The 12932-nt window shown below is 33.3% G+C and overlaps 1 protein-coding gene and 2 long non-coding RNA genes across 6 annotated transcripts; all 3 read right to left on the bottom strand.

The window, feature by feature from the left end:
* Positions 1-55: 55 nt before the first annotated feature.
* LOC105649206 (uncharacterized) lies at positions 56-4964 on the bottom strand. Of its 3 annotated transcripts, none has more exons than XR_001047612.4 (4): positions 4199-4770; positions 3036-3145; positions 2895-2945; positions 56-2779 (listed from the first exon to the last, which is right to left on the bottom strand). It is a non-coding gene; the product is annotated as an uncharacterized LOC105649206 (long non-coding RNA). The 3 variants fall into 3 exon arrangements; XR_016319931.1 differs by having other exon boundaries at positions 3036-3126; XR_005177806.2 differs by lacking the exons at positions 2895-2945; positions 3036-3145 and having other exon boundaries at positions 4199-4964.
* Positions 4965-6876: 1912 nt separating this feature from the next.
* Positions 6877-9000, bottom strand: LOC110010842 (uncharacterized). 2 transcript variants are annotated; one of them, XR_002285861.3, is made up of 2 exons: positions 7324-9000; positions 6877-7243 (listed from the first exon to the last, which is right to left on the bottom strand). It is a non-coding gene; the product is annotated as an uncharacterized LOC110010842 (long non-coding RNA). The 2 variants fall into 2 exon arrangements; XR_002285866.3 differs by having other exon boundaries at positions 7328-9000.
* A 587-nt stretch (positions 9001-9587) lies between these two features.
* On the bottom strand, positions 9588-11501 carry LOC110008818 (uncharacterized). Its single transcript, XM_020676831.3, has 5 exons — positions 11188-11501; positions 10773-10859; positions 10596-10683; positions 10478-10517; positions 9588-10365 (listed from the first exon to the last, which is right to left on the bottom strand). The coding sequence occupies exons 1-5, from the start codon at positions 11344-11346 to the stop codon at positions 10350-10352; spliced, it is 390 nt and encodes a 129-aa protein (XP_020532490.1). The 5' UTR covers positions 11347-11501; the 3' UTR covers positions 9588-10349.
* Positions 11502-12932: the final 1431 nt, after the last annotated feature.

Below are 12932 nucleotides of genomic sequence, written 5' to 3'. Positions count from 1 at the left end.
AGGTTTGTTTGAGACAAATGGAAATGCAAAAATGGAGATCCATAAACTCCACCAGTTCAAGCAAAAGAAAAACACACCGACCTGCAAGCTTTCATTCTTAAGATATATAGTGCCATCAGAACATCTCATCAAAAGAGAAAAAGATAAAAAAAAAACATAATTTCCCAATTTAAGAAAACATAGGCACTTCTTTGGAAAATGTTTGAGAGAGTATGAAATATAAGTTTCCAGTTTGAAATTTAAAGCATAGACACTCCTTAGCGGTTGCAGCAGGCCGTGATCTTTGCTAGAATCCCCTCCTCTGCAGGCTCCAGGAACAATTCCAAACTATACTTATTCAACTCCTCACCTGCCATGGCCTACATTACTGGGAAAACCAACTCCATTAACTTTCTTATCTGTTAATCTATTTGGGCGTCTATTCTCCGTATTTCTGCCCTTATTCTCTCTCTCTGACTGCGGTGACAGCTGCTTCTCTAGGTCTTCTTTTTCGATTTCTAAATCGGAGTCTGATGACTCCATTGGCTGCTTCTCTTGTACTTTATCTTCTACTTCTATTTATTGATGGCGCCATTGGCTGCTTCCTTTCTCCATGTGGAACACTAGTTACTTCTTCAGCTTTAGGTAATTGATCTTCAACTTTTTCACTTGAGCTCACTCCTGCTGTTTGAGTTTCTCTTTTCTCATCCACTAAAACATCTTTCATTCCCTTAATCATTGCGTCGAAGCACCTTCCTAATTCCTTTTTATCCTGAACAAAAAAAAAAAAAAAAATTAATTTAAACCAGACAGCTCCTTATTTAATATTTAATCTAAATGGAAATTTATCGTTCTGATATTAGTTAATTACTAACCTCACACATCCAATTCCCATTCTATTAACCATTGCGTAGAAGCCTCTCATCAGTTTCCATTGGCTCTGAAATGAAATTTAATTTAGATTCAAACTCAAAATATTGATTATTTAATTTAAATGAAAATTATTATGTCTCATGCAAATAAATTATTACCCATCTACCAAATTTTGCATCTGAAAACGCATTCTTGACTCTTTGAAACTCATTAGGATTCCTCCAAGGACCAACATCAATTAGAACAGCTGATGCCGCCATAAGAGAAGGTTTATACTTCCGTTATCAGACTTCATATATGGCGGAGGCCTGCCTATCAAGGGCTTACTTGCTTATACGACTGGTATTCCATTTTTAAAATTTGCATTTTTGCTTTTCAAGTCTATTTCATTAAATTACTAATATATCCGCCTCATTTACAGCCAACGGAAATAGACCAACCCAAAAGCGGAATCGATATAACTCGTCGAGTAAAGGTGCAACGCCGTATAGATAGTAGACTCCAACGAATAGGACCAAAACAACTTGTTAACGCTTTAAACTTCGTGAAACCCTTTCTGTCTAGAGCTGGAGTCCCGAGCTCAAAGAAGACCCATGAGAACCAAATACCTGTTCAAGCCCATGAAAGTATATATTTGTTCTAATTCGTCTAATTTGATTTTAATTGCTCAAACTAATGTACTTTTCTTCTTAATTACAGACATAACAAATATATACCTTCATGGCCTTGAACAAATATCTGGTTCACATAGGTCTTCCTCGAGCTTGAGACAGAAAGGATTTCACGAAGTTTAAAGCATTAATAGGTTGTTCTGATCCTATTCGTTGAAGTCCACTATCTATACAGTGTTGCACCTTTACTCGACGAGTTATATCGATTCTGCTTTTGGGATGGTATATTTTTGTTGGCTGTAAATGAGGCAGACATATTAGTAATTTAGGGAAATAGACTTGAAAAGCAAAAACGCAAATTTAAAAAATGGAATACCAGCCGTATAAGCAAGTAAGCCCATGATAGGCAAGCCTCCGCCATATATGAAGCCTGATAACGGAAGTATAAACCTTCCCTTATGGCGACATCAGCTGTTCTAATTGCTGTTGGTCCTTAGAGGAATCCTAATGAGTTTCAAAGAGTCAAGAATGCGCTTTCAGATTCAAAATTTGGCAAATGGGTAATAATTTATTTGCATGAGACACAATAATTTTCATTTAAATTAAATAATCAATATTTTGAGTTTGAATCTAAATTAAATTTCATTTCAGAGCCAATGGAAACTGATGAGGGGCTTCTACGCAATGGTTAATAAAATGGGAATTGGATGTGTGAGGCTGGTAATTAACTAATATCAGAACAATAAATTTCCATTTAGATTAAATATTAGATAAGGAGCGCCTGGTTTAAATTATTTTTTTTTTGTTCAGGATAAAAAGGAATTAGGAAGGTGCTTCGACGCAATGATTAAGGGAATGAAAAATGTTTTAGCAAAGGAGAAAAGGGAAACTCAGATAGCAGGAGAGAGCAGAGCGAGCTCAAGTGAAAAAGTTGAAGATCAATTACCCGAAGCTAAAGAAGTAACTGGTGTTCCACACAGAGAAGGGAAGCAGCCAATGGCGCCATCAATAAATAGAAGTAGAAGATAAAGGACAAGGGAAGCAGCCGATGGAGTCATCAGACTCCGATATAGAAATCGAAAAAGAAGACCTAGAGAAGCAGCTGTCACTGCAGTCAGAGAGAGAATAAGGGCAGAAATACGGAGAATGGACGCCCAAATAGATAACAGATAAAGAAGTCAATGGAGTTGGGTTTCCCAGTAAAGTGGGCCATGGCAGACGAGAGGTAGCTGAGGAGTTGAACAAGTATAGTCTGGAAATTCCTTTACTTGACGAGTTGTATCAATTCCGCTTTTGGGTTGGTCTATTTCCGTTAGCTGTAAATGAAGTAGATATATTAGTAATTTAAAGAAATAGACTTGAAAAGCAAAAACGTAAATTTTAAAAATGGAATATCAGCCGTATAAGCAAGTAAGCCCTCGACAGGCAGACCTCCGCCATATATGAAGCCTGATAACATATGCTCTCATTTTCTTCTACAATCTAAATAAACCCAAAGTTGAAGTCATCAGTTCATAAGGAAAAAAATTGTAATGTTTAAGCAAATTGAGATGTCAAATTCTGAATGCCAACCAGATGTGCGTTGTTCCTTATGAAGCAGTCAAAAGAAAGTATTTAAAGCAGTGTACGAGATCCGGGCATCCGAACTTCTCTCACTTAAAGCCTGTAAAATAATTGTAAATCTAACCAGCACTGACCAGTTATGTAGAACCGATCATAGAAAATCTAAATAAAAGAGAAATTTAATTTTCTCTGCAAAGAAAATCAGATTGACAGAAAATTAATTTCTAACATGTTTTTGTTAGGATCATAGATAATGGATCCCAACTGTTTATGTGAAAATAACATAACAGTAGTGTTTGGAAGGTGAGAAATGAAGAGAAAAGGAGAGAAAAATAAAAGAATAGAGAAGAGGAAGAGAGAGAATAGAAAATAGGAGATTTAGATATTCATTCATTAATTCTAAACATCCCAATATATGAGTATATATATGCCTATTGATGTGCACCGCATCAATACCTAATTAATTAATTACTTCTCAATTGCAGTTGCAATTAATCACAACGAAGCTCCCAAATTAATACTTATTATAATTATAATTACAATACCCATCCAACGATAAATTTCAAAGCCCATCCATAGTGCAATACACATCAACTCATCCCATCCAACATAACTACATCCAACAATCATTCGTTCACTCATTCACACAGCCTATCCATCGGGCAATCCATCCAACCAATCCATCCGTTTCAGACTACATATATCATCCATCACACTCACATATATACACTTAATAATTCCAAATCAATTAATTAACAATTTATATTAATCTCCAAGTATTTTCCAATGATATTATTAAGTGTTCTATAACTAATTACTTGTTTAAACCTTATATTATAACTCCTAACAATATTTATTAAAATTCCTAAATTAACTTACATAAATATTAGCTAGGAATTTTTATTTCAATATCAAACCTTCTAGTTATAACTAATGTTCATGAAATATATTTAGCAATGTTCAAAATTAATTTGCATAGTGTAATATGCCACTAACTAATTCCTAGCAATTTAATCTTGAGTCCCAATTCTCCTAATAATCTCTGATTATTTCACCAACCTAATATTTCTAAGTCCTTCTACTAACTATTTTATTCGAAATTAACTAAATTAGCCGTTAGATTTAAAGTTAGAGTTTATACAAAAAATTAAGAACTGGGTTTTAGAGCGTACCAATCGAATTTCGGGCGACGATTCCACAGTCCACGCGATGAGAGGAAGATTCTGTCTCTTGGTGCCTTGCCGGAGGTTTGCCAGCCGGCCGCCGTCCACCGTGCACGGTGGTCGGAGAAATCCAAACAGCCCAGAATTGAGCAACCCGCACGCCAAACTGCTCGAAATCATGCAAAGACCTCAAATATACAACCAATTGGAGCTGAGTGTGCCTCGTTTGGTCGGAAATCGCATCTAAACCTTCGGCCAGCCGCCCCTCTTTGGGTTTTTCCGATCCAGGCGACATCACTCAAGACTGAAGCCATAAAAAGAAAAGCAGGGGAGGAAAGGAGGTCGATCGCATCTGATTCGTGGCCTGGAATCGCCGGAAACGGCGTGGAGCAGAGACTGTCGAGGGAGACAGCTCAACTCGCGCCACCGCAGGTACGCTCAGCGTGAGGGAAGGCCGGAAAAGGGATCGGCGGCTCTGGGGAAGTCGATCGCCGCCTCCCTTGCGTAGAACGATCGCCGGAAACGGGAAGGGAGGGGAACGGCGCTGGCCCGCTGGCGAGGAAGAAAGCAAGAAGAAGAGAAGAAGAAAAGAGAAGACGGTCCTAGAGATTCTGGGCCATTCCGGTTCGATTCAAACCGGTTTTGTCCAAATCAGCGATCCTACTCGATTTCCACTTGGTTTACGGATTTTTCACCTGATTTTCAAAAATTTCAAGCTGATTTATGGGTTCGATTTAATAATAATTAAATATTTTATTGTATAATCTCATTTGTCAAATTTAAAATTTAATTTCTAAATAAAAATTCTACGAAATTAAATTTTTTAGATCATTTCAAATATGGTCTTTTTTTTTTTTTCAGTCGAACAACCTTAATTTTAAATGAAAAAAAGTAATTATATTTTGCGTTATAAGCTAAATGGATCAAATGCTTAAAACATAATGATCTTTTTTAAAAAGTCATGGTTCAAAATTTGGAATCTACTGACTTGTTTTTCTTAAAATATTTCATAATAAATGAAAGATCCAAAAATTATTATTTTATAACTAATAATAATTACTTAATTATCTATGTAATAAAATATAAAAAATATAATTTAATTAGCACACAAATATTTTTATATTTTGTGTGTTTATGAATGATTTAAACATTATTAAAATATTTAAAATCATTATAACTTATATTTTGATATGTCTATTATTATGAAATTATTTATTAGTATATTTTTGCAATTAAAAACCCCATAGGACATTAACCGAAAAACAGTGAGTTTTAACTGTTTTATTTCTCTTTCTAATGAATATTTGGATTTTTTTTTTTTTTAATTTTCGTCTATTTCGTGTTGTAATTTACTATTTTGTTCTTCAATCAATGGCAACTGCTCTCCACTATCCAATATAGATTCCACATACCCATTTATCCACTCATTATAGAACAAGAAAACTAATCTCTATTTTTTCGTGACTCCAGTCATGAACGTAGCATTCATATGAACTATTATATAATAAAATATTCCTGTTTCAGAAAAGAAAATAACACTCATGTTATATAATTTTTTCTATAATTAAAATAAAAATATTTCATTGAAACTAACTTTTAATTATTATTGTTTTTGAAGGAAAATTTACCCTATTAACCTTGTATTATTAATCCGCTATATCCTATTAACCTTCCATCCATTTTTATCAGATTTGGAGTAAGCCAATGAAATTCTTGACGGTCCAAAGAGAGAGAAGCAGATATATGACAAAGATATCCTTACACAACTGTTATGTTTTAAATCGGTGAAATAAGTGAAATGAAGAGCAAAAATTAGAAAGAAGCAATTGGATTAGGATTTTTCAATGTATGAAAGGAGGAGCAATTCATCTTCTAGCGCAACTGACTGCGGAAATAAGGGCAGATTTCTGAACTTTCTTTGCAAATGCGGGAAGCAAGCTGTGATCAGAATTTCCGAGACAAGCAAGAACAAGAAGAGGCCCTACTTTTTTGTAAGAATAACGAGTGTGGCAGCTTCCTTGGATGGTGCAAGATTGCTGATTCGTGCATTGAGAGCACTAGGGAGACAAGAATGGCTAGAGATACAATGGAGGTTGAAAGTTTTGAAATGAAGCTAAGGAACAGCATTGTAAGGGATCTACTTGACCTAACAGATATTGTTGTGCGCCAAAATGATGAAAATAGGCCTATTCAGGGCAAGTTCGATGGGTTGGATTTTGTCATTGGCTACACGAAGATTAGCTTTGCTCTATGCATGATATGCACTGTAGTGAATTTCATCCTTGTTCTGTTCGTGCTTTGCAAGATAGGTTAGATGGCTAGCTGGGTGTTTTTAGCTTCTTTTGTGGTTTTCTGATTGTGCTTTGCAATGTGGGTTAGATGGATAGCTAGGTGTTTTTTGCTGCTTTTTTGGGTTTAGTTGATAAGGAAGTCAACTGTTAATTTGTTTCTATGGTGGGTAATATAATGGTGGGTGTGTAATGGTTAATGTGTTGGGAGTGAATGGTTGGGTAGTTGACAGTTAATGTGATTGGAAGTTTGGAAGAATGTAACGACCCTTATTAATGCAAAGACAACCTTTTGTATGAAATGATCTTGTGTTCATAAATGACGAAAATGTTTTGTGATAAAAAATCGGCTCTAAACTTGTTGTAATATAAAGCCTGCTAAAAACATCAAGAGTAATATGAAGGCAAAAGACAGTTTCTGCAACTTTCTATTCATCCAAAAACAATGTTTCATTACATATTTGCTATGAGAAATCTAGAACAACATTTCCTCTAGATTTTTTTATTACAAATCACTATGAATAATCATCCCAAAGAAGAACAATCTATGCACATTATAGTGTTTGTACAAATTTACATTGTAGCAAATAATTTATATTTGTCAAAATGCCAAAATTCCAAAATATCCAAGATCTAAAGTTCCTAAGTCCCAAAAGAAGTTGATATTATCCATGTTGTGTTCCTACTATGCAGTTTCTGCATTTCTTGCTCCTCTTTGTCCTGATGTTGATCCAGCAGCACCTGCAGTCCATCTCTGTCTCTGTGACTGCAAATGTGAAGATATCCATAAGTTTAGTGAAAATAGTAGGTCTAGTAACATGTTAAAGCCATAAATATTTGAAATACCTACTGGCTTGATGGAGTCGATGTGCAAGTCCTCTTGGTATGCCCTAACTGACTGCACTGCTTGCATCTTACTGTGCTTGCCCTTGTGCTTCTAGTTGCCGGAGGCCCTTCACCATCTTGCTTGATTCTGTTATTTTTGGGCCTACCTGCCCTCTTTCTCACCTCACATGTCATACAATGGAGATTCATGGGCTATATTGTCCCAGATATTAGAACCATGTATATATTCTTGAGAATTCCCCTGACCCTAAGCATTCCTTGCATATTTGCCCCCTGCCTCTATCTTTGTCTCACATCTGTATTCCCAACATTTCCCCCCTGCCTCTGTCTCTGTATCACATTTGTACCCCCATCTGGTTCAACATCGTTTCCCCTCTCATTCAAATTAACAGGTGGTTCAACAACAGTTCTCCCCTCGTTCACATTCACTTGGTTTAACAACATTCAAATTCACAACTGGTTCTGCATTTTCATTTCCCCTATCATTCACATCCAACACTGGTTCGCCCTCATAGCCACTTGCATTTTCATTTCCCCCCTCATTCACACCCCTTCACAGCCACTTGCACAATGATATTCTTCAGCATTTGCATTTCTGTCCCTATCACAGCCCTTACATTTGCATTTCCATCCTCAGTTACATCCCTATCACAGCCCCCCTACATTTGCACTCTCATCCACATTGACATCCTTATCACAGACACCTCCATTTGCATTCTCAACTATATTGACATATGCATTTTCCTCCTCACTCACACCTCTATTACAGCTCTCTACACGTGCATCAATCATTCCCCCATAAACTACACTACCATCCCTAAACCCAGCATCACTGCACACGTTGCGCTGCATAACCACCTCTTCCACTACATTAGAGCCTTGTTCACGTTCTTCAAAAGCAAGAGGTTCAACATGGCTAGCTTGAACAAATAGCTCAACCTCACAAGAAGAATCATATGACGCAAACATACACATAAAATCAGCATCACTTTCTATAAGTTCCCTCCAAATTTTATTTCTATGAATGAGGCCTCAATATTGTGTAACTCCTAAATATCCTTTACCAACTGTAAATAAGAGTATTCCTCACCATCTATATTTTCAATTGTAGCTACACGCCCTTCAAATGTAATAATAAAATCATACAATTCTTACCGAGCCATTCTGTTATTTGAAAAAACAGACTATAACTCAGTTAAACCCTAGATATTCACATTATAGTTCAAAACAATTCTATAGCATATCAAACTAAACCCTAATCACATACAAATTGAATGAAAATTCTCATTTCAAAGCAAACTACTTTGATCCAGTACATTACAAAAAGGAAAAAGAGGAAGGTTTCAATTTACTTCTTACGCGCATTCGCTATCACTGTCACTGCTTCTTCAAACACTCCAACAACGACACTATCAGAATGGACGCATCTTTAATAGTTTCCCTCGGTTTTCAGTTCTTTTGAAAACGGTCAAGAGGTTGGAGACGCTTCCTATTTCCCTATTCCCCTACTCCCTCCCAAGTCAAATGCCTTTAATTTTGTTTTTTATTAGAGGTTATTAGAGTAATTTCACTACATCTTAACATCCAAATCTGATAAAAATGGTCGAAAGTTAATAGAGTGTAACGGGTTAATAATATAAGGTTATAGTAGTTTAATTAAAAAAATACAGGGCTAGAGTATTTCTTTTTGTCAAGACACCATTATAAATTTCCCCTTTGAAAATATATAATGTAGCTAATTTTTTTTTCATTTATCTGGACATGCGTGGTTTACCTAACCACACCTTTTTTTTTGTGTCCATCCTCCATCAAAAAATTTTAAGAAATACTATAGATAGGATTGAGCAATGATTATTTTTTTTGTTTTTGAAATTTTTATGATATTATTATTATTATTATTGTAAATACCAAAAACTTATAATTCCTAAATTTGAGAGCCTACAATTAAAATTTATTATATTGAGATTTGAAAATAAAGATATATTTCAGGCAATATTCCTTCCTTCGTTCAGTTGGAGGAATCCATAGGACCCGTTAAGAAACAAAATTTCAGAGTTGGAGGAATCCATAGGAGGCCTGCCCATTAAGAAACAAAATTTCAGTTACGTAGATGATACCCGGCCGAACGTTTGTTTAAGCTTAGAGGAGTCGAATTGCCCCAGCCTATACCTATATTCGATGAGACTTCTAATTTTCTTTTTATCTTTATTTTCATATTTGTTTTCATTGTTATATTTAATGTTAGATAACTTTGATATGCCCTGACCAAATTTTTCTGCTTTCACCATGATCATGATGAATCTTTGATATATGAGTAATCAAGAACCTTTGTACATAAATATTGAAAGATCAAAAAAGCACCCAACGTACCACTGCCAGTCATCTCCGTTAATTTATTAGCTGAATAGTTCTCCCTGGGGCTGGATATAGCAAAGGGAACTTTAGATGGCTAGGACAATTCATAACCCCACTTGCCATAAAGTCCATGCTGAATTCTCCTTTTAGTAAAGGGTGTTGAGAGAGAACAATGGCCCTCAAAAGTATTTTTAGCCTTTCAACATGTCAATCAATTGGAGCTTCAATACATGGGCTTTACTCTTCCACACACTTCAACAATACTAAATGCCTTACTCTAATCATTCGGGGGAAAACACAGCAGCACAAAAACAAAAGAAGCCTAAATGCTAGTAGAAATTAAAGATGACAGTCAATTGTTTTGGTATGTCAATCCAATTTTTGTACTAAAAAGTTTCATTAGTAACCCCAACATGGCAACCATTTTAGCGGAATGCAGCCTAGAATTTTAACCTCTGGCTCTGCAGGCTCCATGAACAATGATAAATCAAATTTATTTAATTCTTCAGCTGCATTTCCACTAACTTTCCAGTTTACTTGAAAACCCAATAATTCTGTATCTGATGACGCTGATGATGCCATTTTCTTTTTCTGCTTCTTTACCTTGCGTGCAACATCATTTACTCCTTTGGCCTCCTTTGAAACAACTCTCATCTCATTGATGGAAGTTGTTAATTGCTCTTTATCCTGAAAGCATAATTCAATTAAAATTCAAACTCAATACAAATTCAAATTATTGATCATTTAATATTTAATTAAAATGAAAATACTTTGTCTTTGATATTAATTAATTAGTTACCGTTCTAAAAATTGAGGGTTTGAATTGGGTGAACTTATATCTGAAATTAAAAGGAAATTAGATCAGTTAAGATGAATTTAAAAAAAAAAAAACTAACTAAATTAACTAATTAAATTACCTCCTTGATCTTGAATAATGATCTGGTTGACTTCGGAATTCAATGTTGAAATTAAAGCTATGGAGTAAAAGTATTCCTCATTTAAAATCTAAATCAACAAGTTTAAATCAGTTCAAAACAATCAAATTGTAAGTTTCTAGAACTTCAAACTGAGATGTCAAATTTATAATTGAATACCGGAAATGGATATTTCGACATAAAATGATCAAAGTAGGTCACAGCATGAAATGGGATAATGGCATCAAATTTCTGAGTCTTCGAATACTGTAACGAATTGCAAATTGAACAAATAAATAAATAAGTAAATCTATTAAATAAATTCTCCAAATTCATAACTGTATATATAGCACTGTTGAATCAATAAAATCACTAGAAAAAAAGAAAGAGAAATTTAATTTTCTTTTCAAAGAAAAACTGAGCAATAGAAATTAATTTCAATGACCTTTATTTTTATCTATTTGCTCATCAGGAAAACAATTAATACTGTGTCTCTACTTTTATTTTTATCGGTCCATTAACTACTTTACACTTGAGAAATCGAACCTAAACTTTCACATTCGGAAAAGCTAAAACGAAGAAAGAAATAACTTACATCACAGATCAAGCGCACAACATAGTTTCGAAGAGATTGAATGTGTTCTTCTGTGAAGGCTGCAGAAGTGAGGGCCTGCGATTCTACAAGTAAGCGCTTCTCCAACTTCTGTCCTTTCCATTTTCGGTTTAGCAACACCAAGGGATCGTAAAGGAACATATATTATATATCGTTTTTGTAAGTTGTTAGCTTGCTGATAAAATAAAAGAAACCAAGAAAAAAAAAAACAGGAAAAGAAAATGTGGAGAGTGGTTTTGGTTCTCCAATGCTTCTGTGTTATAAACTAACAGTAGTTACTATTCGCAAAGGATTATTGCAAGAGAATTTATCAAATACACGATTTTAAGGTAGTTAAGAATCAAATCTACGATTTCAAGGTAGTTAAGACTCATAAGAGATTATTGTGAGAGAATTTATCAAATCTATGATTCCAAAATAGTTAGGACTCATGAGAGATTATTGTGAGAAAATTTATCAAATCTATGATTCCAAAGTAGTTACGACTCATAAGGGATATAAATCAGTAAAAATAACTAATTGGCTATCCACACTAAATATTATAGTATGATGCATGGAAACTTCCTTTGATTGCCGTTTTCGCATTTCGGAAACATTTTCAGAAATACTGAAAACTTTTCAAAAACGTTTTGGGGCCGTTTCAGTAAATTAAGGTGATGCTTGTTTTAGATTATTTTTTTTTTTCGTTTTTTCTTAAAAAATAAACAAAATTTGTTTGTTGAAATTTTATTTTTTTTTGCTTTTAAGAAAATTATTTTTTAAAATAAAAAATAAAATTTATGAAATCACTGTATTTTTCTTTTTTTATTCTACATTCCTTTTTTTCTTTTTTTATAAGACTAGTCCTTATAAAGTTGTATTATTATTATTATTATTATTATTATTATTATCTCTATTAAAATTCTATGTTTTTTTTCCATCTCTTTTCTATTTATTATTATTTTTATATTTATTATTATTTTCCCTATCCATATAAATCTAATGTCATTTAGTATTATTTATTTATTATAATACTTAGATATTATATTTTTATTCAATTGATTGTATACATAATAATCAACATATAATTTAACTTTGAATTTAAAAATTATAAGTGCGAAATATTTTTAATTATTTTATATTAGATTTTATATTTTTAGATTTTTTATTATTAACTAAAATCTTTAAGAGCTTAATAAGGAAGAGATTTGATAATTGGAAGAATTTTCCACATTATGAACTAAAAGAAAAGAAAAAATAATTTTAGAAAAAAAAACAGTTTTGAGAAATAAGTAACCAAAAACTGAAAACAGTTTTATGTTTTTAATAAATAAAAAACTAAAAATAAATAACAGTAACAAACGGACTTAGTAATTTAGAAATACATTTTCCTTCTCTAAATATATTTTCGCATACTAAAAACTCTCAAAAACTCATTTCTCCAATTAAAATAATTATATAAATAAATAAAAATTCATAAAACATATATTTTTTATGAGTATGGAACTTGTATTTTTTTTATACGATTAAATATTGATTAGAGTTGTTGTTGAATATATTTAATAATTTATAATAATTTATATTTTTATATTTATAAATATAACTTTATATTTTCATATTTACGCATTTCTTTCCGTTTCTTATATTTTTAAAAAGATCGTTTCCTGTATCCGTTTCCGCATTTCACCTTTTTGTGCAACATAGATATTATATGTTCAATATAAAAGTAAAAATAATTAAATAAAAGT

This window comes from Jatropha curcas, chromosome 3, assembly GCF_041381405.1.
Source record: "Jatropha curcas cultivar XTBG-Jc1 chromosome 3, XTBG_Jcur_1.0, whole genome shotgun sequence".
NCBI lineage: Eukaryota > Viridiplantae > Streptophyta > Magnoliopsida > Malpighiales > Euphorbiaceae > Jatropha > Jatropha curcas.
Note: the sequence above shows the minus strand (reverse complement) of the source record. Positions and strands in the feature narration are given on the sequence as shown.